At 41.0% G+C, this 26,769-nt stretch overlaps 2 protein-coding genes and 1 long non-coding RNA gene across 3 annotated transcripts; 2 read left to right on the forward strand and 1 right to left on the reverse strand.

The window, feature by feature from the left end:
• The first annotated feature begins 143 nt into the window (after positions 1-143).
• ppp5c (protein phosphatase 5, catalytic subunit) lies at positions 144-13,116 on the forward strand. Its single transcript, XM_030066798.1, has 13 exons — positions 144-270; positions 4,584-4,825; positions 6,041-6,188; positions 7,102-7,223; positions 7,308-7,373; positions 8,175-8,273; positions 8,408-8,513; positions 8,641-8,783; positions 9,614-9,701; positions 9,812-9,852; positions 9,951-10,129; positions 10,238-10,319; positions 11,833-13,116. The coding sequence occupies exons 1-13, from the start codon at positions 210-212 to the stop codon at positions 11,893-11,895; spliced, it is 1,440 nt and encodes a 479-aa protein (XP_029922658.1). The 5' UTR covers positions 144-209; the 3' UTR covers positions 11,896-13,116.
• Positions 13,117-13,533: 417 nt separating this feature from the next.
• LOC115370022 (THAP domain-containing protein 5-like) lies at positions 13,534-25,407 on the forward strand. Its single transcript, XM_030066799.1, has 5 exons — positions 13,534-13,720; positions 14,387-14,570; positions 20,351-21,063; positions 23,452-23,638; positions 24,981-25,407. The coding sequence occupies exons 1-5, from the start codon at positions 13,647-13,649 to the stop codon at positions 25,098-25,100; spliced, it is 1,278 nt and encodes a 425-aa protein (XP_029922659.1). The 5' UTR covers positions 13,534-13,646; the 3' UTR covers positions 25,101-25,407.
• LOC115370023 (uncharacterized) lies at positions 17,667-19,300 on the reverse strand. The gene is made up of 3 exons (XR_003929216.1): positions 19,116-19,300; positions 18,924-19,013; positions 17,667-18,269 (listed from the first exon to the last, which is right to left on the reverse strand). It is a non-coding gene; the product is annotated as an uncharacterized LOC115370023 (long non-coding RNA).
• Positions 25,408-26,769: the final 1,362 nt, after the last annotated feature.

A 26,769-nucleotide genomic window follows, 5' to 3' on the forward strand; every position in this document is an offset into this window, starting at 1 on the left:
AATGAATTCTTCATATTATCGTGCTGCTTTTACGATTCCTAAGTTGTCCCCATTAAATCAGGAAAAGACATTAAATATGAAGCAAAAAAAACAAACAAACAAAAAAAAAACGGTTCAACATTGATCAGACAAATCGAAACATATTTTTTGCGACGTTTGCGACTGTCCAGGCAATGGCGCACGCATCGTAATACGGCAGTGAGAAGAAGATGGCGGAGGGAGAGAAAAATGCAGAGCTACTCAAGGAGAAGGCGAATAGTTACTTCAAAGGTAAATTGTCCGCCCTGTCAAGTTACTATTTTATGGCAACAGACTGTAATGGAGAGAAATGCCTCCCGTGATTAAAGCGGCGACGCGATTCTGCTGACGCACGCTGCGTTTTGGAGCCGGTGGCTAACGCTAAGCTAGCTCACACCGAGGCTGGAGAACATGTTAGCAGCAAACTCCCATTCATTTGGGTGAAACTGGACTGCGGGGGGAGCCAGTCGTGCTAGCTAGCGTGCTAACGTGCTAGCCTCCGCCGCCAGCAGCATCTTAACACGCACCGTCACGCGTGTCGTGTACAGAGCACCGCTGACTCACCAGGATTAAGTCATATACCTGCTGTTAATGTGTCTGCTTTGTTTATTTTATTTAGTTATTTATGACACGATTCAAATCTAACGCGAGCTCCTAGAATCTTCTGTTAGCCAGCGGGCGCGTGCCGTGCGGGCGGGCGCGTGCGGGGTCGGATCATCGGGACCGGCAAGGAAGTGTTTAGTGCCCATTTGTGTTCCAGATCAATGTGTTTAACGCCACATGAAAATTCAGACGTGTCGAGGTCATCGCCGAGATTCGTGTGTTTCCTCGTGTTTGAGGTTGTTAAGGTGAGGCAGGTGAACATTTGCATCAGCGTTTCGTTCATTCCGGTCGAAGAAAAAGGTTGTTCGGCTCGGCGATCAGGGTTGCCAGGTGTGTGAGACAAAAGCAGCCAAACAGCAACTCAAAACCAGCCTCAAAACCCGCCCAACCTGGAATAAAAAGGGCCCAAAAATCAGCCCAATACCAGAACTCAAAATATGCCCATAAAAATCCATATACACTACTCACAAAAAGTTAGGGATATTCGGCTTTCGGGTGAAATTTCAGGATGAACCTAAAATGCATCATAACCTTTACAGGTGAACTTAATGTGACCTTCTGTAAACTTTTGAAAGCACATGTCCAACTGTTCAGTGTTTCAGTACTTTTTGCACAAGTTGCTGCTCTCTAACAAGGAGTTTAACGGCAAAATTCACATCAGGTGTTTGATGCTCCAGCTCATCGAGGTCGCATCATTAGGGAACGGCTGCTGGAGACTGGGGTACCTCAGATGGAGTGGCCTGCACTTTCTCAGACCTGAATCCCATAGAAAACCTATGGGATCAGCTGAGTCGCCGTGTAGAGGCTCGGAGCTCTGTACCCCAGAACCTCAATGTCCTGAGGGCCGCCCTTCAAGAAGAGTGGGATACCATGCCTCAGCAGACAATAAGTCGACTTGTGAACAGCATGAGACGTCGCTGTCAAGCTGTAATTGATGCTCAAGGGCACATGACAAGTTATTGACACTGACATTTTTTGTTGTGGTATATCCACCACTGTTGTTGGCTTTTGTTTCAAGAAATTGTTTGAGATGAGGAAATCACCAGTGTATGCTTCTACTTAAATGCCCTACTTTCATGATATAATATCACTGTAGCGTGAACTTTTCATATTTTCCATAAATTTCACCCAAAAGCCAAATATCCCTAACTTTTTGTGAGTAGTGTATGTTGCTTTTAAAGTCCAACAGCATTGCTATAATTGCAAAATGCTCTATAATATCTATAAAATAACACCATAAACATTAAAGGCAATTTCCCGAAACAGTTCTTTCACCTATTTAATTTACAGTATATCAGAACTTAAAATATAATATGGGATACCTTACTTCAGCTGACAGGCACTGGGCACGAGTGGTGCTGATGATGTGATTGGTCATTGGTTTGACAGGATTTGTGCATAAACATTGGTCATTCAAAATATGAATCTTTATTCATGTCTGCCCAAGCCCAACCCGCGGACAAAATTTGTTACCCGCGGCAACACTTAAAAAGTAGCCCAATTTGGCGGAAAAATCGCGGACTTGGCAACCCTGTCGGCGATGTGGAGCGTCCAAAATCCAAGTCAGGTGGCGTTAAAGTTTGGGTTTCGTTGGACCGTCCCAAGTGTCTGCTCTATTACTACATGCCAAGAGTATTACTACAATTTTGCACTTTCCGTAAGAGTATTCAATAAGAACGTGTTCGAAACTGCTGCCACCAGGCCTTCTTCATTGTTTTTAAAAGTATGACAAGATAAGATAAGATAAGATATTCCTTTATTAGTCCCACAGTGGGGAAATTTCCAGCATTACAGTAGCAAAGTGTATAGCAAAATATGAAGCAAATGTACATTATAAACAGATAATAAAGTATGGAATACGATTTTGATCATTTCGAGATGGAAAAAGAAGAAAGAGGATACGATTTTGATCATTTTGAGATGGAAAAAGAAGAAAGAGGATGAAGAATCGTTTTGAACGGGAGGGTTGCGCTTCAACAGTATGATTCTCAGTGGAGTGCTAAACCCCAAATCCAATGGGCATATTCCAAAAATGGGTTTGGTTCCGGACCCTCTCCTGCCTTTCCTGTCTCTCACTACTGTCACTATCAAATAAAAATGCAGAAATGCCCCCCCCCCCCCCCCCAAAAAAAATTAACCATATAAGCAGCATGTTTAGATTGTGTTCACATTCGAAACATCAAGCTGAATGTTTCCCATTGAGTGGCACCTGCTGCACCATCCTGTCACAGTGCCACAAGATGCGAAAATGCACATTTTCTGAGAAATGTCTTGCCTGTCCAGTGTATAAAACGGCTCAGTGAAGGACTGTAAAACATAGTGAAGAACATGTTCCAAACTCAGAAATCATTTGACATCTGTGACATGGGTGAGGCAGCCATCACTAGGCATATGGAAGGGAAAAAGAGCAGTGATCTTGTGAAATCATTGTCAGCACCTGGTGTCTCATCATTTTTTGCGGCGAGTGCAGCAGCTTGCATTTTGTCTGATAAACATGTAGCTGTTGGTAGTCTGAGATGTTAAACATAGTCAGCACAAAACCCACCAAGATGTCTGGAAATGTAGGTCTTTGAATTTTGAAATGAAAAATATGTAGGAAAACTACTGCTAGCTGGAGGGTTTATAAGTTATAGATGTATTATAAATCAAACTTAATCACACTGAACCTCGTGTAGTTTATTCATCCTCACTTCCTTTCTATACCGCAAACATTCTTTTCTCCTTCCTAGACTCTCCTGTAGGCCCCAGCTACATCGATATCTGCAATATAAATGCTATAAATCAATCACTCTATAGTTCATAAGGAAATTTTAGCTTTTCATAGAGTATACAGAAAAGGCAGGAATGAAATGAAGACACTATAACACTAATCCCTGTTATTGTAGACCTCACAATTTATGACATGAAAGTGCAAATTTACAATAAGGGTTCAACTTAAAACAAACTTTATCTCCAGCATTAGCTAGGTTTTGGATGTCAGTTAACGTACTTTGTAAACTCCTGTTAGATATAGTGTGTGTGTTCTAAAATATTAAGTCTTTCATACTTACCAATCTTAATAGTGTGTGGATACCTTAGTCATCCTGTAAGCTAGGGGCTCTGAGAGGAAGTGGCCCACCATGTGGCCATGAATAGGGCTGACACTGATGAATCAGAGCAGATGTAAGGGAAGGCAGTCACTCTGTTAGGATGGGGATGATTCATTTGTGTCTGATGGACATGTATAAAATAGGCAATAGGAGAACAATAGATACTGACTATTAGGCGCTCTGAGCCATTGCAGTTTGAGTGTACTATCACCGGCCCCAATACATCACTGCTTCTCTCTGTGTTGGAGTGTGCCACACCCAAGTTTGGAATCGTTCTCAACCACCCTAACAATAGGCCTACTGGCCAATCAGAAGCAGGGCAGGACTTGGGTGTTGACAATCAGGAGCTCCATGTGCCGTCGAAAGTGAGCCTCGTTAGCCTACAGTGACGCGCTGCAGCCCACAGGATGGACCGCAGGTTCATGAAGCCCGGGGAAGACAGCAAACATGTCGATAAGGCCGTTAAGAAAAAATGGCGCTGGGCTTGGATAGAGGAGAATGGGAGCGATGTGACAATAGATAGTTACAAGATAGTTAATAGGGTTATTTTCAAATAATGTATATACGTTTATATGATGACGTTTGCTGCATATCAACCCCCCCATCACATTACCATCGTCTACCCTTAGGTGAGGCTCAGGTCTGTTGGTTACCTCCATTTACATAGAATGTGAAACCATTTGTTTGTCTTTTTTTCTCAACATTTTCCAATACCATGAGTCCATATGTATTAAGCATGTGCCGCTCCAGCAGGAAATTAATCCTTAATCCTGGCATTACTATCCTCTCATTACTGTCCTCTCATTGAGCTTTATTGGACCTCACGTCTGCCCCATATTGTGTCCAGTACTGATGTGAACATTTGTTTTGCAGAGAAAGACTACGAAAATGCAATCAAGTACTACACAGAGGCCCTGGAGCTCAATCCAGCCAATGCCATCTACTACAGTAACCGAAGTCTGGCATACCTACGCACAGAGTGCTATGGCTATGCCCTGGCTGATGCTACGAAGGCCCTGGAGATAGACAAAAACTACATCAAGGGGTATTACCGCCGTGCCACCTCCAACATGGCACTGGGAAAGTTCAAAGCAGCACTTAAAGACTATGAGACGGTAAGAAATAGGTCATCTTTTGCTGTAGCTGCCATATAGTCTGTTACCGTTTTAGGTTTGAACTGTTTCAGAGAACCTAAAGCATAGACGACACTTGCAGTGCACCAAGCACAACTAAGTCATTCAGAGTCAGTCTCTCTTTCCTTCCGTTATCTGGAAGGAAACGAGTAAAGAGCTCTCCAGCTCCATCTGTTGATGTGTCATCATGAGTTAGGATCTCCATGTAGACTTAAACAGCCTGCAATGGGATTATCCTTTAATCCATCGATGATTCCATTTAGGCCTAGTCTGAGGGGACCCGTACCACAGGTGCCTATTGTTGTTCGTGCTGTTCTCTCACAATCAGCACTACAAATATATCAAGGATGTGACAACAAATGTTAACAAATTGCTCTGTGAAAACAATTTTTTTATTTACCCACAACAAAAATAACAACACAAAAGTGTTGGAATGCATAAGTTATAGACACTCACTACCATATGTTGTGTCTTGGTATTTTGTGCTCTGTCAGTGAGACTTTTTATTTTTATCAAACATTAAAATTTGTAATGAAAAGGGAAAACATGTTGTCTTACGTTCATTGAAGCTCTAACATTGACATTAGTTATGAAGGGAGCAGGTTGTAGTTTTCATTTATGAGCTTTAATGTTGACATACTTGAGGCATAGTTTATCCTTTATATTGTGAAGGATAAAGTTAAAACAGTGTTAAAAATGATGCCCATTAATTATAGAATACTAGTAAGAGAGCAAACCCTACACCTTAATGCACTCAAGAGGACTGGGCAGAACAGTAAGCCAAGGAAGCTAAGAAAGTGTTTTAGAGTAGTTTATTGTCATTTCACTAAACTGATTAAAATGTCTGTGACTAAAATTATATGAAGTGCTTCTTACCAAAAAATGACTAAGACTATTATAAGATAAATGACTAAAATCTGGCATAAACGAAAAAAATATTTCAGGAGATTTCAAGACAAAAACTAAAATACAAATACTTGTCAAAAAAACACCAAGAATACCAAGAATTATTTTTTAAACAATTTCAGTTGTTTGCTTTGTTGAGCTTCATTTTCACCATCTTTTTATTTCCCCTTTGCAGCTACAGTGACCCAGTTTGCCTCATATCAGTAGATGTAATTAAGTCTTCCTTTATGACAGTCAATAATTAACAAATGTGTTTAAGTCATTTGTGTTATTCTCATGTTCCCATGATAGGTCGTCAGGGTTCGACCCAATGACAAGGATGCAAAGATGAAATATCAGGAGTGCAACAAGATTGTGAAACAGAAGGCCTTTGAGAGAGCCATCGCCAGCGATGAGATAAAAAAATCTGTCGTGGACTCTCTAGACATCGAAAATATGAGTAAGCTTGAGTTATGTGACACATCTATAGCACATTAACACTGAAAAGAAAACGCATTTAAACGTACCCAATGTAAAGAAACACACTTGGTTTGTTTACATTCAGAATCTCTCATCAAAACACTGTGTGTGTCTGTTACAGCTTATAAACCTGTCAAACCTATTTCCTACCTCAAACAACATTTGCAAACCCTTATTCTGTAATTTTTTTTCAAGTTGCATTATGTACATTGGGGTATGTGATGCATTCTGTGTACTCATGGCATGCTGGAAGAATACGTTATGTAAACAAAATGGTCAGTGTTGCTCGGGGCCTGAGTCCTTCTCACTGAGTCTCAGCCCATGGATGATGCGACGCCGGCAATGGCTCATGTTGTACTGGGGTTTGGTCTTCTTAGAGTTGGGTTTTTGTATTTCAACAAAATTATACATGAGCATACGCTGCTGACAAAGGATTATTTCCCGCAGTTTTTCAATTGTCTGATAGATACATTCTTTCCTTTATGTACTTGTTTGTATGGTAAAGTACCAAGGAGTAATTGAACATCACCAAAAAACTCACCGGATTCAGAAACAGAACTGCTCATTATGACACAGTGACTTGAGGTTGAAAATATTAAATTCTTTATCCTTGTTTTATCCAGTGTGTTGTTAAAGGTTTGTGTTGTAATGAACAATTTAGATAATATGTACTACAACAGACATCAGATTTGTGCTTACTGAGTTAAACTTGCATCATAAACTTAGCATCAGGCCACATTTGAAACAGGAACTCATGATAACTGAACGCAGTGCTGCTTAAAACATTTCTTCATTAATTGATTTGTAAATATTTCCTTAAACATTTGATCTACATGCTTTATACATGTTTTTATTTCGCCACCTGAAATTAAGATTATTTTATAATGCTGCAGCAATTGAGGATGAGTATGCAGGCCCCAAACTTGAAGACGGAAAGGTCACATTGAAGTTCATGAAGGAGATGATGGATTGGTTCAAGGACCAGAAGAAACTGCACAGAAAGTGTGCTTATCAGGTAAACATTCAAGTTTATTTCAAAACCTCGTCTTGAAACAACTGTTGAATACTATAATTAAACACTTATTTTGTATTGTTTCAGATTTTGGTCCAAGTTAAAGAGGTTCTATCCAAACTCCCAAGTCTGGTTGAAATCACATTAAAAGAGGTAAGAGCTTATTTGATCAGCTTGAACATTGATGTTTTTGATATGTAGCTGGTCCTCCCATTCTGAGTGATGTACATTTAGTGCAAAAGTAGGATAGATATGAAGATGATGACAAAGTTTTCAGCCACTAGTAGGACCAGTGAGCAAAGTGGCTCCCTGTACAATGAAAACACTTTATCATGTGGTTTTCAAGCATTTGCACAAAGACATAGGAATACAGCACAAGCCTAGATGTGACATAGTAAACACCACTCCAGGTTGTTTTTCCTCTCTGTTCATTCAGTATCCATATAGACAGTGGCAAGAAGCAGAACTGAGTTTAGCAGAACAACGAAACCAAAATGTCAACGTATTGCTGAGTGGAGAAAACAAATAAAGGAGACTGTAATAATCCTGGGGAAGCTTTTGATCGGTATAGAAAAATAAAGTCAAAGAAGGCATTTTGAACAAGCATAGATGCGTATTTATTCTTGACTGGTGCAATACATGTTGTGTCTGTGCAAGTGAAATGACAAATGGAAAACGGAAAAGGAAAGGAAAACGTTCATCTTTTTAATTTAACTATCAGCATTACAGACAACCATTGTAGTGAGGATTGCAAGGGTTGGAGTCACAGCAACCAGACAATAAATCTAACTAACTAGAAAATATATTTCCTGGAGAAAATGTATGTGTTAGCTGTAAGCTACTTGATAAGATACAGTAGTAACAGTAGTAGATGTGTATGTTTTGATGACAGCTTATTACCGTTTTCCTCTTCTGTTTGCACTATATTATTTGTTGTCCTTCTCCTTAACACAGACAGAAAAGATAACAATTTGTGGTGACACTCATGGACAGTTCTACGACCTTCTCAACATCTTTGAATTGAACGGCTTACCCTCACAGACCAACCCCTATGTATCCTTTCTCTTTCAATCAGCTGTCACATGAGCTTTTGAATGTGAGTCTTATGCATTTGTACTTGATTTTGTGTAACAAAAAGCTGTTTAACCAAAACTGAATGTGTCACTGCACTTAACCACAGAACTCAGCTGTTCAATGGGGACTTTGTGGATCGTGGCTCTTTTTCTGTTGAAGTCATTCTTACCCTGTTTGGCTTCAAGCTTCTTTACCCTGACTGCTTCCACTTGCTTAGGGGTGAGAGCACTCACAGTGTGCCTGTGCATGAGTCTGTGTTTGTCCATTTTTTACCGTGTTTGTACATTTATACACATCTGCAGATGTTACAATGACCCATGGAAGAAAACATATTTTTTACCTACAGGTAACCATGAGACAGACAACATGAACCAGATGTATGGATTTGAAGGGGAGGTCAAAGCCAAGTACACAGCCCAGATGTTCCAGCTGTTTAGTGAGGTCTTCCAATGGCTGCCTCTTGCACAATGTATCAACAGCAAAGTGCTAGTAAGTGCAGACACTGTTAACAGAAGGCTATCGCCAGCTTTGAAACTTGTTATTCACCAGCTTCAGTCACTGTTATTGAACAAAACAAAGCTGCCACTTGCAGTGTTTTACAAACCTGAAAGACTTGTAAAATACAATAGGATCTCCAAATGAGATTACCTGCTTACCTGCAAAAGTGGTAGGTTTAATCGATGTAGTAGCCACAGGAACAACTTACTTGCATTTGGGTGGTGACCGGAGTTATTTATTTTCCCCCGACAATGGTTTGATATTGAACAAAACAAAGGGGAATATAATATGAATATATTTATTATTTATTAACATTCATATATTGTTATGTACTTTTCAATAATAAAATAACAATATTATGGTACCCAGTGTAGTTTGTGACCTATAGTGGTGATGCTATAGTGTGCACAAGGAAAATCGGGTCTCTGTTTTGTTTACATAGCATGTTCTTCCAGCATGCCATAAACATGGGAGGAACGTATTACACACATTGATGTAACCAATGCAACTTTCAAAATATTCCAACACAAGGAATTTTAAATGTCTTTGAATGTCTATGAAATGCATTTAACATGTTTATTAAGCCTCAAGGGCACGTATAATGTATTTTGATGAGATGTTCTGAATCTAAGCGAAACCACGTGTGTATACAAGGAAAAGTACTTTGGCTACCTTTTTAAAGTCAGTTCATAAAACTGAGCAGAGATTTATGAGAGATTTTAAGATGATGCAGCCAACGGAGAGGAGTGACTCATTGGTAGGCCTAGTGGACACGCTGACAGCATGTGTTTGTGTATGTGTGTGTTTGTTCTCCACCTCAGGTAATGCATGGGGGACTGTTCAGTGAAGACGGCGTCACATTGGATGACCTCAGGAAGATTGACAGGAACAGACAGCCTCCAGATTCTGGTAGGGTCAGACTCAAAGTGCACAGTCAGTCCTAATTGACTGCATGACACAGCTTGTAGAATAAGTAAGCAGGAAGACCTCAACACCTTCCTGTGCTCTTACTTTGACAGGCCCCATGTGTGACCTCCTGTGGTCAGATCCACAGCCTCAGGTCAGTTCTCCCATCTATCTTTAAGATCCACAAGTGTTTTGATTACACACAGGTTGGGTTGGTCGTGTGAGACATTCTGTTCTCTCCGTGTGTCACAGAATGGCCGGTCAATCAGCAAGCGGGGAGTGAGTTGTCAGTTTGGGCCGGACGTAACAGAGCGCTTCCTGGAACAGAACAAGCTGGACTTCATTGTGCGTAGTCATGAGGTCAAGGCTGAGGGCTACGAGGTCACTCACTCAGGAAAGTGCATCACCGTGTTCTCAGCACCCAACTACTGGTATGCAAACAAGCTGGCTTGCGTTGAGCATTAAATTAACACTTATAGCCTGTTCGATTTTAATAGTTTGTCCTTAACACCATTGTCTTGTACTCTGCCTACCTCCAGTGATCAGATGGGAAACAAAGGAGCTTATATCCACCTCAGGGGATCTGACCTCAAGCCAGAATTTCACCAGTTCACTGCTGTGGTGAGTGTCCTAAGGCTGACTTTACATGGTCCAGCTGAAATGCAGCATCATTTCCAACTTATTTGTGCTGGAGCTCCAACAGAGAACCACCCGGTGAAAATCATGAATTCATTGTGCATCTTCATATGGTGTGTTCTGTGTGGGTTTGGAGACATAAGAACAGTAAAGGTTTCATTTGCAACATGCAGCCAATTGCATCAAAGTTGCACTGTTCAACAAGAATACAGAAAATATATTTTACCACTTACCCTTACTTTAAATTATCATGCATGATAGTTTCTATGTGATCTGGTGAGCTTTACAGTCTGTGTGATGTTTCCTGTCTTCCGGGGCTGGGCGGATATTGTATTGTGGAACTGTCAAAAATGTACGTTTTGAAAAATGTAACAGCAACAGCTCTCTCCAAAAAGAATGTCACAGGTAACTGGCATAATCAGCAGCTATCAGGGCAGAAAAGTTCAGTTTGGGAACTATTTGCTGCTAAAGAACATTAGAGGATTGCAGTAAACTTGAAACCTTGCCAAATCACATGAAATTATGTGGATAGATGGAATAAACTAGGGGTAAGTAGGAAAATATCTTTGTATTCAGGGTAAACTGTCCCTTTAAGTTACTTGTTCAAATGAAATCCTTGATTATGCTATAAGGTGATCCCAGTAATTACAGTGTTGGTCTCTGGTTTGGGGAAGAAAGTCGTTTTGACACCACTCAGCATCTTTTCAATATTTTCAAGTAAATTGGACTTTCTAAATTACAGTTGACAGATGTCAACTAAAGGACAAGTTGGTTATTTTTGGAACCTGGGCCCAGTTTACAGATTATCTGGCATCAACAGGCTGCAACAGCGGTCAGTGTGGCAGTGAGTTTGGAAAACATTTCCATGCCGAAACGGGAAGATTGGAGTATACTCTTTAACAATCCCAGGATGTTCTCCTGAAAAAAGTTTCACAAACCAAGCATGTTGTCAATAGTTATGGGCTTAGAGTGTTGTATTATTTTGGGACTTGTTTTGGCTGCTTCCGGATAGGACTCTGCTGGCTGGGCAGCACAGAGTTTGCAGTTTGAAAGGTAGAGCTTTGGTTTGTGAGATAAATAGGTTGTGTTCAAAACAGCAGTTCTGTTGATTTTAATGATCGGTTTGCAAACCTTTTTTCATGAGAACATTCTGAGCTTCCTTTTTCAGAAAAGCAGTGTTATAGTGTTTCAAATCTGTTTACAATTGCCCCATTGACTGCTGTCATGTTCAAGTGGGAACCTGCAGCGCATCAATATCAGGATCAGCACTGATCTGGCTGGTGAAATGATGATCTCTACTTCTGAGGATGATGCCAGATAATCTGTAAATAGGGCCTAGATTCAAAAATAGTGAACTTGACCTTTAAAATGTCTTATCAGTTAGACCAATTAATTAAGTTAATTAAGTGATTAACTGCAGCTTTCAACTCACTAGACAAAGTATTTAAAGGTGTGAAAAGTGTGACCTTGTTTATTTTCCTGTCACTCTCCTTTACAGCCTCATCCGAATGTCAAGCCCATGGCATACGCCAACACGCTAATGCAGATGGGGATGATGTAGAGGCCACGCTATTCTGTCTGTGACACTGACGACCTCCCATCTGACCTGAACCATCCCAGCCACCTCACTCCCTCCAGTGCTCCAGTGAACATGCTTTTGTTCATGCTTAGCCTAAGGGATCCCTCTCCCTGAACACCTCCCGCTAGTTGTATTGAGAATACACATGGTGTAGCTCAGATGGGAACACATCACTCAGACCAGCCCAGTCAAGCCTTGGGCACGTTCGTTCATGTATCGGTTAAAACTGGAAAAAAAAAAAAAAAAATCCCAGTTTCCATTGTCCATTTGCACACACGTGTTCCACCACTGGGTAAAGAAACCTACCCAGAAAACTGCAGATGCATCCTTTTGGAGCTGCTTGGATTTTAAATGTTTGGTTCTATGATATTCTCAGCAGATGGGATAAAGTAGCTGGTATGTACCAAAGATCTGTAATGGAATTGATTGATTGGTTTTTACAAGGAGCAACTTCTGACTCAAAAACCTAGCATTGTACTGGTGGCCTGTGTACACAGCTTAGAGAGCATCTAGAAATGGGTTGAGAGCAGCATGTTCATGTTTATCAGTATTTCTCAAGCATCCTACTTTATGGCACAGTTTATAAAAAAAAAACAAAAAAAAACGTTTTTTTATTTTATTTTATAGAACTACAAAAGATAGTAATTTAGGTGGATGATTCCGTTTCAAAAACAACAACAAATGGAGTATTCATTGGAGATGGCACTGTTTGGCTCAGAGTACACTCTGAAAGGTGCTGTTTTGCCATTAGTTGTGTATTTAGCTGGTTCAATCATGTAACTGTTTCTCTCATTTCCTTTGCACTGCTGCACTGCTTCCTGCTGAGGAAGAAACTGCTGCTCTCCGTGTCTCATCCTCGTCTGTCACTTTGCCACTCACCCGGCAGCTCCCCACAGTCCACTATCCCAACTAGCTTTGGTGTAAAGCAAGCACTGGTGGCACTCCAGTCCCCAATCCATGTTTGATAGCCAGTGACTTACCCCATGTGTGGATTTCCTCAATACACAGACGTCCAGAAACCAATCCTCTCTTGAAGCGCACAGCTACATTACCCTATGGCCCTCAAATTTTAGATAAGAAAAATACACTGATGTGTATGTGTATATGCTGTATATATACATACATATACATACATACATATGCTGTAAGATTCCGTGTACATGTTTGGAGAAAGTTATTGAATAAAAAAATGCAGTCCAGTGATTTTTAGGGACAAGTTTGTGTCTTTATTTGGTGTGTATTAATTTTGGTTGAGCTCAAACACTGTCTCCTGTGGGCGGAAGTTGGCAGTTAAAATCTGCACTGTGCATTGTCAATATCAAGTCTCCGGTAATAATTCATGAGCAAACACGCTTTGAAGATCACTGTTGCCGCCAGAAACCGGCGAGTTACAATCAGCGACGAGTATTTTTTTTCCCCACCCGCATTCCACATTTCTTGCCTCCCTCTGATTGGCTGACGCTTAACCTTAATCTTTACAAAAAGGAAGCAGCGATGACTGGCCAATCACAGGCAGAGTGGGGCGGGTCTTTGCGGAATGCGGGTGGGAAAACGTAAACACGTGTCTACGGGGCGGCACCTGCGCCAGAGACGAATGAACGTCGCATTTATTCTACGTCACGCGTCAAACAGCTGATCGTCAGCGATGCGCCACAGGTTGACAACACACACGTTTCACCTTGTTGTGGAGTCGGGTTCAAGACGACAGCAGCACACAGCCAGCTCGGCCTGAGATGCCGAAATACTGTTCCGCCCCGAGCTGTAAGAATGACTCGGGAAACAACAGCGACAGGAAAAGCTTCTACAAGTAGGCCTGAGTATAAATACCATGTGGATGTGTGTTTACAGCCGTTAGCTGAGTTTAGCTCGTTTAGCGAGGGACAGTTCTCACCGCCAACTTTGATCAACGTGTTTTTATCCACCGGCGCGGTCATGAAATAACGCAGATGTTTACATTTCTGAAGTTGCAGCGTTTTGGCCGACTTTACTTCACCCCCGTCGCCAAGCCTCTGTTCCGCTGGCTGTTAGTGACGGAGCAGTTTGTTGTTTTGACCTTTGACACAGCTTGATTAAATCATGATATTGATTCATTCTTCCCAGGAGCAGATGACTCATATGTTCAAGACACGTATTCTGGACTATTGAACGCAACAGCTAAGGCATTTACCTGTCAATGGTTCAAAAATGGAAAGTCGTTTTATTATTTATTATTAGAACATTAGAACAGGTTGGATAAGGACAGTGATTTGAAATCTGTGCAAAAAAATTCTCCCATTTCAGTCATGCGTGTTTCTGGTTGCTGATGTCGCTTCTGGAGCAAAATTCTTGAACATACTGCATGGCATTTTTAAAATTCTCTCTATTTTTTAAGCTTGCTTTTTAATCCTGCTTTCTGAAAGGACCCACCCCCCTGCAGCACATGATGTAATCTAAACCTTTGCTTCTCAAAAATGTGGTCCTGTCCGTGTCTCAGGTTCCCGCTGCACCACCCAGACAGGTTGCAGCAGTGGTTAAAGAACATGGGACGGGAGAACTGGGTTCCCTCTCAGCACCAGTACATTTGCCACGAACATTTCACGGCCTCTTGCTTCAAAGTTCGATGGGGGATCCGGTACCTGGAAAACGACGCCGTGCCCACGCTCTTCCAGGGGCCTGAGGTAAAACCAGAACACGTGATGTGATTTTCTCTGACCTCCGATGAAAACAGATGGGAGGCAGTGTTGCGTTAGAGTCTTGGATGTAGAATGCACAGATGCTCTTCAGATGCTGGTAACAGCTGAGTAGGAATAGGCCAATCCATGTGAAGTCGTTGTCATTACACATTAAAATCCAGTTTGAACTTGTGAATAAAACAAGTGTAAGGTATTCTGTGTCACTGCACCAACAGAAACACCAGATGGGGCTGCACCATGTTGGCAACCAAATTACAGTATACGGTTTTCTATACACATATACATTTACACACACACACACACACACACACACACACATATATATATATATATATATATATATATATATATATATATACAGTCAAGCCCAAAATTATTCATACCCCTGGCAAATTTTGACTTAAAGTTACTTTTATTCAACCAACAAGTTTTTTATTAATTGGAAATGACACAGGCATCTCCTAGAAGATAACACGATGTACAAGAGGCATCATCGTGCAAAGAAATATTTCTAAGCTTTTATTTACATTTGAACAAAAAGTGGCATGTCCAAAATTATTCATACCCTTCTCAATAATCAATAGAAAAGCATTTATTGGCTATTACAGCAGTCAAGCGCTTCCTAAAATTGCTGACCAGCTTTTTGCATGTCACCACTGGTATTTTCGCCCATTCATCTTCAGCGATGAGCTCCAACTTTTTCAGTTTGGAGGGTCTCCTTGCCATCACCCTGATCTTAAGCTCCCTCCACAGATTCTCAACTGGATTCAAGTCAGGACTCTGGCTGGGCCACTGCAAAACGTTTATGTTTTTGTCCGCTAACCATTTCTTTACCGCTTTTGCTGTGTGTTTTGGGTCGTGGTTGTGCTGAAATGTCCACTGGTGCTCAAGGCCAAGTTTCTCTGCCGACTGCTTGATGTTGTTGTTGAGAATCTTGATGTATTGCTCTTTTTTTTCATGGTGCCATTTACTGTGATTAGGTTCCCTGGTCCATTGGCTGAAAAACACCCCCAAAGCATTATTTATTTATTTATTTATTCAATTTATAAAGGACAGCGTGCACTTTCATAAGCTATTCACAAGAATAAAAAGATGAGTGCACCAGATTTAGCAAGGAAGCTAATTTCCATCTGCAGTCCTTACAAAAAACATTAAAACAATCATCACAGTAAAACAAGCATTAAGACAGACAGACCTGCACCTATCAGATACGAGGACATACAATATAAACACTACAAGCAGGCACGTGTGTGTTCCGCATGCTATATGGCCCATATCACAAGCCACACGATGCCATACATACAGAAATAAACAACCTAAACATTCCTAATGTAAAGTGCAATGTAAAAATGCCAGTTAGGTAGTAGAAATTATTATTGCATACTTAAAGTGCCAATGTAGAATGCTTGTAAACCTATTAGCACTATAATGTAAAGTGTCGTTGCAGAATATTAAAGTCATGAAGTTATTGATATCATTAAATACCAACCATGGTAGTTCAGAACTACAGAGTTACAATGAGGAAATACCAAAAATGGTAACTGACAAATACAAGATGGTTATTTTAAAGCAACACATATAACAGTTAGAAAAACAAAAAAACAAAAAAACACTGGCAGGAAATCAGACAGCACCTAGTGTTGGCAACTCGGATTGTTCAGGAGCCATTTTTTGGTGGTGTATGAGGTTCCCACCACCATGTTTGACAGTGGGGATTGTGTTCTTAGGGTTGAAGGCTTCTCCTTTTTTACGTCAAATGAAGGATACATCATTGTGGCCAAACAAGTCAATTTTTGTTTCATCTGACCACAAAACAGAAGACCAGAAGTCTTCTTCTTTGTCCAGATGAGCTGTTGCAAAGGCCAAGCGGGCTTTTGTGTGCCTTATCTGGAGAAGTGGCGTCCTCCTTGGTCTGCGTCCGTGGAACCCAGCAGTGTGCAGTGTCCGTTGGACTGTCTGCCTTGAGATGTTGCCACCAGCAGAGCGCAGATTCACCAGGATGGCCTTGGCGGTGATCCTCGGATTCTTTTTCACCTCTCTCACTATCCTCCTGGCCAGCACAGGTGTCACTTTAGGCTTCCGACCACGTCCTCTGAGATTTTCCACAGTGCAGAATGTCTTGTATTTTTTTTAATAATACTTTGCACTGTAGCCACTGGAACTTGAAAACATTTAGATATGGCCTTATAGCCCTTTCCTGACTTGTGAGCAGCCACAGTGCGCAGCCGCAGGTCCTCAGTGAGCTCCTTTGTCTTAGCCATGACTGTCCAAAAACCAACTGCAGAGAGCTGCTGTTTTTCACCTGCTGAGTTTAATAAAACAGCTGTTCCCAATGAATCAGGGTAATTAGGATGCTTTCGAACAGCTTGGACTATTTGGAATGGTATAGAACTTTGGATTCTCCCATAGAGTGTGACAGTTTGCAAAGGGTATGAATAATTTTGGACATGCCACTTTTTACATCGTCATATCTTCTGGGAGATGTCTGTGTCATTTCCAATTAATAAAAAAGTTGCTGATTGAATAAAAGTAACTTTAAGCCAAAATTTGCCAGGGGTATGAATAATTTGGGGCTTGACTCTATCTATCTATCTATCTATCTATCTATCTATATAGACATACATACATACATACACATACATACACACACATATGTGTGTGTATATCAAGATAGATAGATATAGAGACGTTGTAGTTGTAGACTTCGAGTGCCCCAGGCAAAGTGCAATAGGAGCAGAAATTCCTTTATTCATCGTGCAATAACTCTCATAAATGCTGACAAGTGATGCACATAGCACTCTGAACTGTCTTATCATGGCCCTATGGTGGTCTTTTTTCTGTGTATACTGTACAATATTTTGTTTGTTTTATATAATCTGTGTTTCTGTGTTGTTTTAAATGGTCTTCCCCCAGCCTGCAAAACAAGTTTCCCTTTTTGGGACAATAAAGTTACTTGACTTGACACAGTTAACATTTAAAACAATGCCATTGTTCTATGGCTGCACCATTATGTTTTACCATGAGGAATAATATTCCTAGACGATGAGCTTATGATGAGATGAGATGAGATAAACTTTATTGTCCCCGAGGGAAAATTTGTCATGGGCATAAAGTTTGCTTAACCACATCCAGACATTAAAAGGCAGATAGACAGCTACATCCGACATTAAAAACAAGTAAACAACAACAGACACTGCATTGACACACCTCACAGAAAGGATGCCACTTAGGCATAAGACTGCACAATCCTTATTGCATCAAAAGTTAAATAATACATTCAAGGATAAAAGTAGGAGTAAAAATGAGCAGCATAATGCATCCACCCAGATAGTCTGCTGCATACATTATTGCCCTTAAGGTAGAATAAAAAGGGACCCAGTGACTTAACATGCATATATTAATCTAAAAGGAATCAATGAGATGATAAAAGAGAAAAAATGATTAAAATGATAAAAACAGAATAAAAGAATTGATAGTCAAAAAAAAATAGATAAGATCAATAAAAGCATAATAAAAAGCTTGAAGGCTATCGCTATCATTCCACAGAGAGGCCTCCACCTGTCTGCTGTGACTTCCTTCAGCCTGGAGGGGGCGCTGGCTCTCTGTTTAGCAGGGCTGTAGAAGCAGGGAGGAAGGAGAGCTTGTAGCTCCGATATCTGCCGGCTCTGAACCTTCTGCCAGAATCTAACAGATCATATTCAGAAAATAAAATGTGTGACGGATCAGTAAGGATTCTATGAGCCGGACTGATGATTTTTTTTTTTTTCTCAAAAATAGTCTGGAGTGTTTCATGTTCTCTCTTTCCCATCACTTTTATGGCTGTATTAACCATTTTTCCAATTTTTGATTGAAGCTGGACAGACAGAGACCCAAACCTATGAAGGTAGATTTGTGTCTTTATTATTCAATCAAAAAAAAAAAGTTTCTTCAATCAAAAAACTATTTTCAATAAAAAAAAAACTTCAATCAAAAATTGCATTTGAACTCTTTTTTTCTTTGAAGTTTTTTTGATTAAAAATATATTTTTTTGATTGAAGCAACTTTTTTTTGATTGAATTATGAAGGCACAAATGTCCTACCCATAATATGTCCCAAACACAAAAAAGATTATTTCAATCAAAAAAAAAAAATTTCAATCAAATAATAACTCACTTCAATCAAAGAAAAAAAAAGTTCAAATGAATCTTTTTGGATCTCAAATATTTTTTGCATTCAAACACCTTTTTTCTTTGATTGAAAAATGTATTTTTGATTCATGTTTTTTTTTTTTTGATTGAAGCCACTTTTTTTTTTTTTTTTGATTGAATAATAAAGACACAAATCTGCCTTCATACAAACCAAGCTGCCATGCCGTATCTTATTAGACTTTAGAGTACAGCGTTGTAGAGCGTTGACATGATCGCTGTACTCCCTCCAAACAGTCTGAGCCTGCGAAGAAAGTGCAGACGTTCTGCCTGTTTGGCACAGAGATAGTCGACATGGATATTCCATTTTAGCACGTTGTATTCTGAGATACTTATAGGAACTGACCTGCTCAGTTTCCATGTCGCCAGTGAGTACAGCTTCATGGGCTCACACAGCCTTCAGATCAAAGATGATTTCTTTTGTTCTGGTGGTGTTTAAAATGAGGTGGATTCCTCTCACACCAATCTTTAAAAGTAGTGATCTCACTGTGGTAATCAGTAGGGCAGTCATCCCCATACAACAAGCTTAAAATAATCAGAGAATCAGAGAATTTTATAACAAGATTGCAAGGCAGAGCATTCCTACAGTCATTGGTGTAAAGCAGGGGTGTCAAACTCATGCCATGGAGGGCCGAGAGGCTGCAGGTTTTCATTCCAACCAACAACTCCACCAGGTGATTTCACTGATTAGTCCCGCCTCTCTGTTTGGAGGTAGGGTGATCAGTGAAATCACCTGGAGGAGTTGTTGGTTGGAATGAAAACCTGCAGCCTCTCGGCCCTCCATGGCACGAGTTTGACACCCCTGGTGTAAAGAGTAAAAAGAAAAGGTGAGCTCACTGCTCCCTTGGGGACACCTGTACTGCAGTGTTTAGCTCTGGAGGGAGCAGAGTTTACCTCAACCTGTTGGGTCCTGTCGGTTAAAAGATAATAAAACCATTTCATAATAAAAGAGTTGACCTTCAGATTAGTCATTTTCTGGACAAGCAGCTGAGGGCTGATTGTATCAAGGGCCGTACTAAAATCAGCAAATAACACCCGAGCATAAGCGAGTCCAAGTGCCTGCTGACACACTGACAACAGCATCCTCCGTGCTTCGTCCCTCCCTGTCAGCAAATTGTAAAGGGTCCAAGCAAGAAGCCAACTCAGTGTTCAGCTTCTGTTCTGGCACATCCTCAGCAGCATGGAAAGAGCAAACAAACCGAGAATCAAAGGATTCCTGTCACAGCTGAAGTACAGGGAACAACAATTTATTCTTAAAACCATGTTGAGCAGCCACAGCTGTGATGAAGCTGCAGCCTCATGTGATTTGGAAATTCAAGTAGGCCCAATTGATTATGCAGCTTCTAATGCCACATGAGGCCACAGAGTGTTGGCGCAGTGTTTCATCTAATCTTGCCAAGTGACATGAAGGCATTTTTTGTTGCCCAATTGGCACATTCTTATGAAATTTAATCTTTTCTGGAGCCCAGTGTCTTCTTGCTCTAATCTAGCCCCGTGTTGTCTTGCTCTAATCTTAGTTATGGTATGCTTATGCTAATTTAAACAGTATGCCTCTTGTCTTTTGTTTCTGCTTATTTCTAGAAACGGAGAGGCGTGGATCACAGTGAGAAGAAACCAAAACGGCCTCGTGGTAATGGTAACCTAAGCATAACGGTGTCAGGTGATGGGACACTGGCAGCTGATGCCGTAGAGCTGGACAGTAGCATCGGCATGGTGCAGCTGTACGAAACCACCATCGATACTTCACAACCTGGAGAAACCGTGTTGGTGGAGTCAAGCGATGCTACAGATTCCCTCCAGACGGACCTGAACCCACCAGCATCTGTGAGCGGATTTGCAGGTGAGGGCCAAGAGGAACTGCTCAGTGGGATCACAGCGGCCATAATAACTCAGGGTCCTCGGCTGGTAGTGAGCGACTCCACACCAAACCACACAGAAGAGACTCTCGGCTCTCCGGGTGTATGTGAAGATGTCATTTCTACCGTGGAGGAGCCCGCTCTCTTCCACAGCGACCACGAAGCTCAGGTCATCGCCTACTTTGAGACGATACCCAATGTTTTACCCAGCGGGACCTCGGTGCAGTTCGCCGTCCCCTCGGACACGGTGCTGTCGTCCGCCCTCGACTCCAAGCCCATCGCCTCCACTCTGCCGATAGTGTCCAAACACGTGCCGCCGCCCCCCGCCTCGCTGGTCCTCACCATGGAGAGGCTCGGCGCCGAGCACGCAGAGGGAGATGGGAGTGGATCAGGGGAGGACGGCCCTGAGCGGAACGACCACAAGCTGGAGGAACACTGGTGAGTTGGACCGACTCACACAACACACAATCAGAAAAACATCTGCATTTTTAAAATTTTATTTGATGTCTTGTTTTCATCCAGAGATTTGTCGGGCCTGTATGGTCTCACTCAGCAATGCAGTGTCTCGTATCATCTTAATACTCCTTTACTTACAGTAAAAACATTCCTACATGGGAGCTGCCCACATATGCCGCAATGTCTGATTGTTGAGTCGCTTAGGTGTCTTGCTCAAGGGCACTTCAACTGTGTCATGACAATAGTTCAGTTCAGTGCTGCGATGCTGTTTTTGTTAATTGTGGTTTGTAAAGGTGCTGTACAGATGAATGATATGAACATGATGAGTAAAAAGCACCCAGTCTTTGACTTTGACATCAAGTCACCACTTTGCTTCTGTCTTTCTGGCTGTTATTTTCAAGTAAAATTGAAGATATTTCAGAATATTTCACATCATTACTCTTGCCATGTCCAAATTCTCAATATACAGTTGTGTTCAAAATTATTCAACCCCCATTGCGGTAAAGGGTTTTAGGAAATTCAACTTTTTTTTTTTTTATCTTGTTTATAATGAAATCTTACAAGGACTTGTAAATTAGCTAAATGCAACTAAAATTACAACAATACTTTTCCTAATACACTAACAAATGTCCTTTTTGTGATTTCCTCACTGACAAAATTATTCAACCCCTTAAAGATTACCACTTTTAAGAACAGAGGTTTCAATCAGGTGTTTTCAATCAGGTGTTGAAAACACCTGTAGATGTGAACAGACCCATAACGAGCAACAATTAAGCAGATTTAAAAGGACTGCGATACTCAGCTCCTTCTAGACAGTTAATGGTGTCTTTGCAACATGGTGAAGTCCAGGGAATGGTCAAAGAAGTCAAGAGAGGAGGTAATTTCTCTTCATAAGCAACGATATGGATATAAAAAGATAGCAAAGACATTAAACATTTCAAGAGACACAATTGGAAGCATAATTCGCAAGTTTAAAGCTAAAGGCACGGTGGAAACGCTACCTGGGCGTGGCAGAAAGAGGATGCTGTCGGCGACTGCTGTGCGGTACCTGAAGCGAAAGGTGGCGAAAAATCCGTGGGCGACAGCTGAGGAACTGCGACAGGACTTGTCAGAGGGAGGTACTCAGGTTTCGGCCCAGACAATAAGGTGCACACTGCGAGGTGAAGGCCTCCGTGCCAGAACTCCCAGGCGCACCCCCCTGCTGACTCCAAAGCACAAGAAGAGTCGACTCCAGTATGCCAAAAACCACGTGGACAAACCACAAAGGTTTTGGGATACTGTTCTCTGGAGCGACGAGACAAAATTGGAACTCTTTGGGCCTATGGATCAACGATATGTCTGGAGGAGGACGAACGAGGCCTATAAAGAAAAGAACACCTTGCCTACTGTGAAGCATGGCGGTGGGTCAGTTATGCTCTGAGGCTGTTTCGCTTCTTCAGGTACAGGGAATCTCCAGCGTGTGCAAGGTACCATGAATTCAATTAACTACCAGGAGATCTTGGGTGTGAATGTCATGCAGTCAGTGACAAAGCTGAAGCTTGGGAGACGTTGGACCTTCCAACAGGACAACGATCCCAAGCATACCTCCAAATCTACCATGGCTTGGTTGCACACGAAGGGCTGGAAGATTCTGGAGTGGCCATCGCAATCGCCTGACTTAAATCCCATAGAAAATCTCTGGTGGGACTTGAAGAAGGCAGTTGCAGCACGCAAGCCCAAGAATGTCAATGAACTGGAGGCCTTTGCCCATGAGGAATGGGCCAAGATACCTGCAGATCGCTGCAAGAAACTTGTGTCAAGCTATGTTTCACGTCTGAAGGACGTTATTACTGCCAAAGGGTGTTGTACTAAGGATGTATGTGACTAAGGGGTTGAATAATTTTGTCAATGAGGTTATCACAGAAAGGACATTTGTTGGTATATTAGAAAAAATATTGTTGTAATTTAAGTTGCATTTGTCTATTTTCCAAGTCCTTATTTGATCTGATTATAAACAAGATAAAAAATAAATGTCAAACTTGCTAAAACACTTTACTGCAGTGAGAGTTGAATAATTTTGAACACAACTGTATATGGCATTCATGTTCCCAAGATTTGTCACTTTGTCACAAAAAAACTGAAATTGTATTCAAGATGTTTTTTGAATGTATGATTTCTCTCCAGTTTTCTTTGCTGATTGTTTTTCTTCCTTTGTCACCTCTGCTGATTTGATATAATAAGCCTGGAGCCTCTCCTGCACCGTTTTGCTTCATATTTTTATGTTTTCCTTTCAACAGTGGTATTTCTAAACTAAATTTATTTTGCTATTAATCACAGTTAATGTCTCTGTGTTGCAGCTCTTGACATCTGGCTAAATTTTGATTTTCCCAGCTACCACAAGAACAGCCTGAGTAAGGAGCAGCTGGAGGCGATCGTGGCAGAGCTGCAGAAGAAGGTGAAGGTGCTACAGCAGCGACACCGACGGCACCTGGAGAAGCTGCTGTCGCTGGAGAATACCGTCAGCCAGCTGAGACAAAACAATCTGCTGAATGAGGAGCGACTGCAGCTGCTAGAGAGGGTGAGCAAGCTGAAATTTGAATTTGAGCTTTGCTCAAACCCACAGAAATTTACTTTTAGTTTCATAAAGGACATCCCAAAGGTTTTCAAAGACACACAAAGTATTGGGCCACACCTCTTAATCAGTGAATTCAGGTGTTTCATTCAGTCCCATTGCCACAGGCATATAAAATCAAGCAGCTGGCCATGCAGTCTGCCTTTACATTTGTGAAAGAATGGGTCGTTCTAAAGAGCTCACTGAATTCAAGTGTGGTGCTGTAATAATAATATAATAGGATGCCACCATTGCAACAAGTTGGTTCGTGAAATTTCTTCCCTCTTAGGTATTCTGTGATTAACTGTAAGTGGTAGTATTGCAAAGTGGAAGCATTTAGGAACCACAGCTACTCAACCACCAGGGGGCAGCACCACATACAGTTACAGAGCGGGGTCGCTGAGTGCTGAGGCTCATAGTCCGTAAAAGTGTCCGACGCTCTGCCGCCTCAGTAACTGCAGAGCTCCAAACCTCCTCTGGCATCAACATCAGCACAGAAACTGAGCGCCGGGAGCTTCATGGCCGAGCGGCCGCACGCCAGCCTCACATCACCGAGCACAATGCTGGTCGGTTGGAGTGGTCCAATACTTTTGACAGTATAGTGTACTTAAATGTCCTGCTGAGTCACAGGGAAATGTGTATATAAGATGAACAAGACATCTAGATATTTTCTGTTTGTTGTAACGGTACAGCAACAAACAGTGGCATCTCTGAATATTTCACTCAAGAGAAGTGTCATGTAGTTTTAGTGAAGTGCTGCAGCCAGCAGATCACAGTATGTATGTGATGTACAGTGTGGATTAATGGACCATACCAGTGATTTTGAACATTTGGCCCATTTAACTCCAATTTCCTCACATTTTATAGTGCAACAACGACGGTGCTAAAGATTTCACAACATAAAATCAAAATCCCGCATTACAAATTTGAATTTTTGGTTGAAACACCCACCTTATAATATTCTGCTTCTGCAGCTGAAGTCATTGCCATTCTTAATTGGCTGTGTAAAGCAAACAGTTCCAGTCCCTGGGGACTATTGGGGAAGTTAAATTTCATATCATAGTGGAATGAATGGAATCCATTGACTGGATTTAATGAATTTATCAACAAGCTACAAGTCTTTAATCAAAAACATGTAACTCACAGTTTTGCACAGGTTTTTTCGACATACTGAAATTTGGGGGGAAAAAAAAGACAAAACCCAGTCCAGTAAATCTAGATTTCGGTACATATTTATGCCAAAATGTCAAACAGTGCATGTATTGTCCAACAGTGCATCATTCAGACTTTGCCGTCTCCTCTTCATCAGGCCTACATAGAGACGAGTGCAGCTGTCTCAGAGGCGGGGGAGACGGTGGCCATCATTTACGAGGAGGACAACACTGCATACTTATACACGCCTCTGAATGATGGAGAGGAAGAGATGTGAGGCCAGACGGAGTGCTGGGCTTTAGTGGCTTACACTGTTTTAAACAAAATGCTACCTAATTGTTTTCCTTGGCTTTCCTATGTCTGAACAAACCCTGACTATGGTACAGTACGTGGTGGCAGCACATGTTTGATCTGCTGTCAAATTTGCACTAATATGTATGAGTAATTTGGGACAATGGTGGATGTGTTTTAAGTTTTTTTTCTTATTTGGAACCCCCCCTACCCCTGCCACTGTTTGATTTAGGTATTTTGGGTTGTTTGTTTCCATTATTGTACATATATTAAACAATATTGTTTCCATTTTCCTCTCGTGGTTCATTTCCCCCCACAGCTGCTACTTTCCTCAGCTATGATCAAATAAGACAAGTGAAGATAACGTGCAGTGAAGTGCAAACACAATAAAAAGAGTGATTTGATCAGTGGTGACAGTATCAAGCTTTTTTCCCCTCAGTGTCAGGACAGGACAAAGGAAACTGACTTAACACTGAAGAACTGAACAACTGAACTGACTTTAGAGCTGAAGGGAGCTGGTGGTTGAAATTAAAGGTACAATATCCTTTTTTTAATATATAAAACAGCAATTTAACAAGTTTCTATGGTCTTTCAAGAAAGAAGTGCATTGGGGAAAAAAAGCTAAATTCATCTTATTATTGCATGTTCTAGCCTCTCGGGGTCTCCGTTGTGAAGAACAGGCTTTTTTCTGTGCTAATTAACTGCTGCTATGTGAAAGACCAATACATATTTGTGATCAGTGTTGGGAAGGTTAGTTTTGAAATGTCATCGGTTACAGATTACTAGTTACACTGTTAAAAATGTAACAGAATGTAAATAATGTAACAGAATAAATGTTATATTCTACGGATAAGCTTCTTACCAAAAACAATATATTCAGATGTAATCTCCTTGTAATCACCAATATTTTCATTCGTGACTAATTTAACTGCATTTTTTTTTCTCAGTAACAGATTGTAATTAGATTTATGTTATAAGATAATTACATGTAACATAATTACATGATACATGTGACTGGTTACTCCCCATCACAGTTTGTAAACACTGTCAGTGTCAGTGTAGTTTTCCAATGCATGATACAGTATTATTATTATTATTATTATTATTATCATCATCATCATCATCATCATCATCATCATCATCATCATCATCATCATTGTTTTGTTTTCTTTGTTTCAGAAAATCTCATAAAGCCAAAATTAAGTAATAGATAACTGGGAGCAGCCCCATACTCTAACCTGAATGGATATGATGTAGATTAAATCTCATGTTCAATTATGAAACAGTAACAGTAAAAGTTATCCTGTATTATAGCATTGCCACTGCAAAGAGCTGTTGCACCAGATTGACTCCCATATTCCAGCTGTGGTTAAATATTGACATTTATTATTAGTTAGGCAAGCAGCTGTAGCACAACATATAATCTCAAAAGAGTGTGACACACATTACTGCCCTGTGAACGCGTTGTCACTGAAGCTGATCAAACACATACGCCGTGTTGTTTTAAACCAGCCAAATAACCTCATCCTTCAGTTCAGTTCAGTGGTCGTTCTACTCCATTCAAGCTCTGTGATACAGCCTCAATGTGTTTTGTTCCCTGTTGCAGCTCTCTTTCCCCCCACTAGGTGGTACTGATGGCACAATATGCATATCAA

The sequence above is a fragment of the Myripristis murdjan genome, chromosome 13 (assembly GCF_902150065.1).
Source record: "Myripristis murdjan chromosome 13, fMyrMur1.1, whole genome shotgun sequence".
In the NCBI taxonomy this organism is placed as follows: domain Eukaryota; kingdom Metazoa; phylum Chordata; class Actinopteri; order Holocentriformes; family Holocentridae; genus Myripristis; species Myripristis murdjan.

Coding starts and splice junctions, on each gene's coding strand:
- ppp5c (XM_030066798.1), top strand. CDS start 210: ATGGCGGAGGGAGAGAAAAATGCAGAGCTACTCAAGGAGAAGGCGAAT. Junction 7,374..8,174: donor TTGAAATCACATTAAAAGAG/GTAAGAGCTTAT, acceptor TCCTTAACACAG/ACAGAAAAGATAACAATTTG. Junction 8,514..8,640: donor CTGCTTCCACTTGCTTAGGG/GTGAGAGCACTC, acceptor TTTTACCTACAG/GTAACCATGAGACAGACAAC.
- LOC115370022 (XM_030066799.1), top strand. CDS start 13,647: ATGCCGAAATACTGTTCCGCCCCGAGCTGTAAGAATGACTCGGGAAAC. Junction 13,721..14,386: donor GACAGGAAAAGCTTCTACAA/GTAGGCCTGAGT, acceptor TCCGTGTCTCAG/GTTCCCGCTGCACCACCCAG. Junction 23,639..24,980: donor GACTGCAGCTGCTAGAGAGG/GTGAGCAAGCTG, acceptor CCTCTTCATCAG/GCCTACATAGAGACGAGTGC.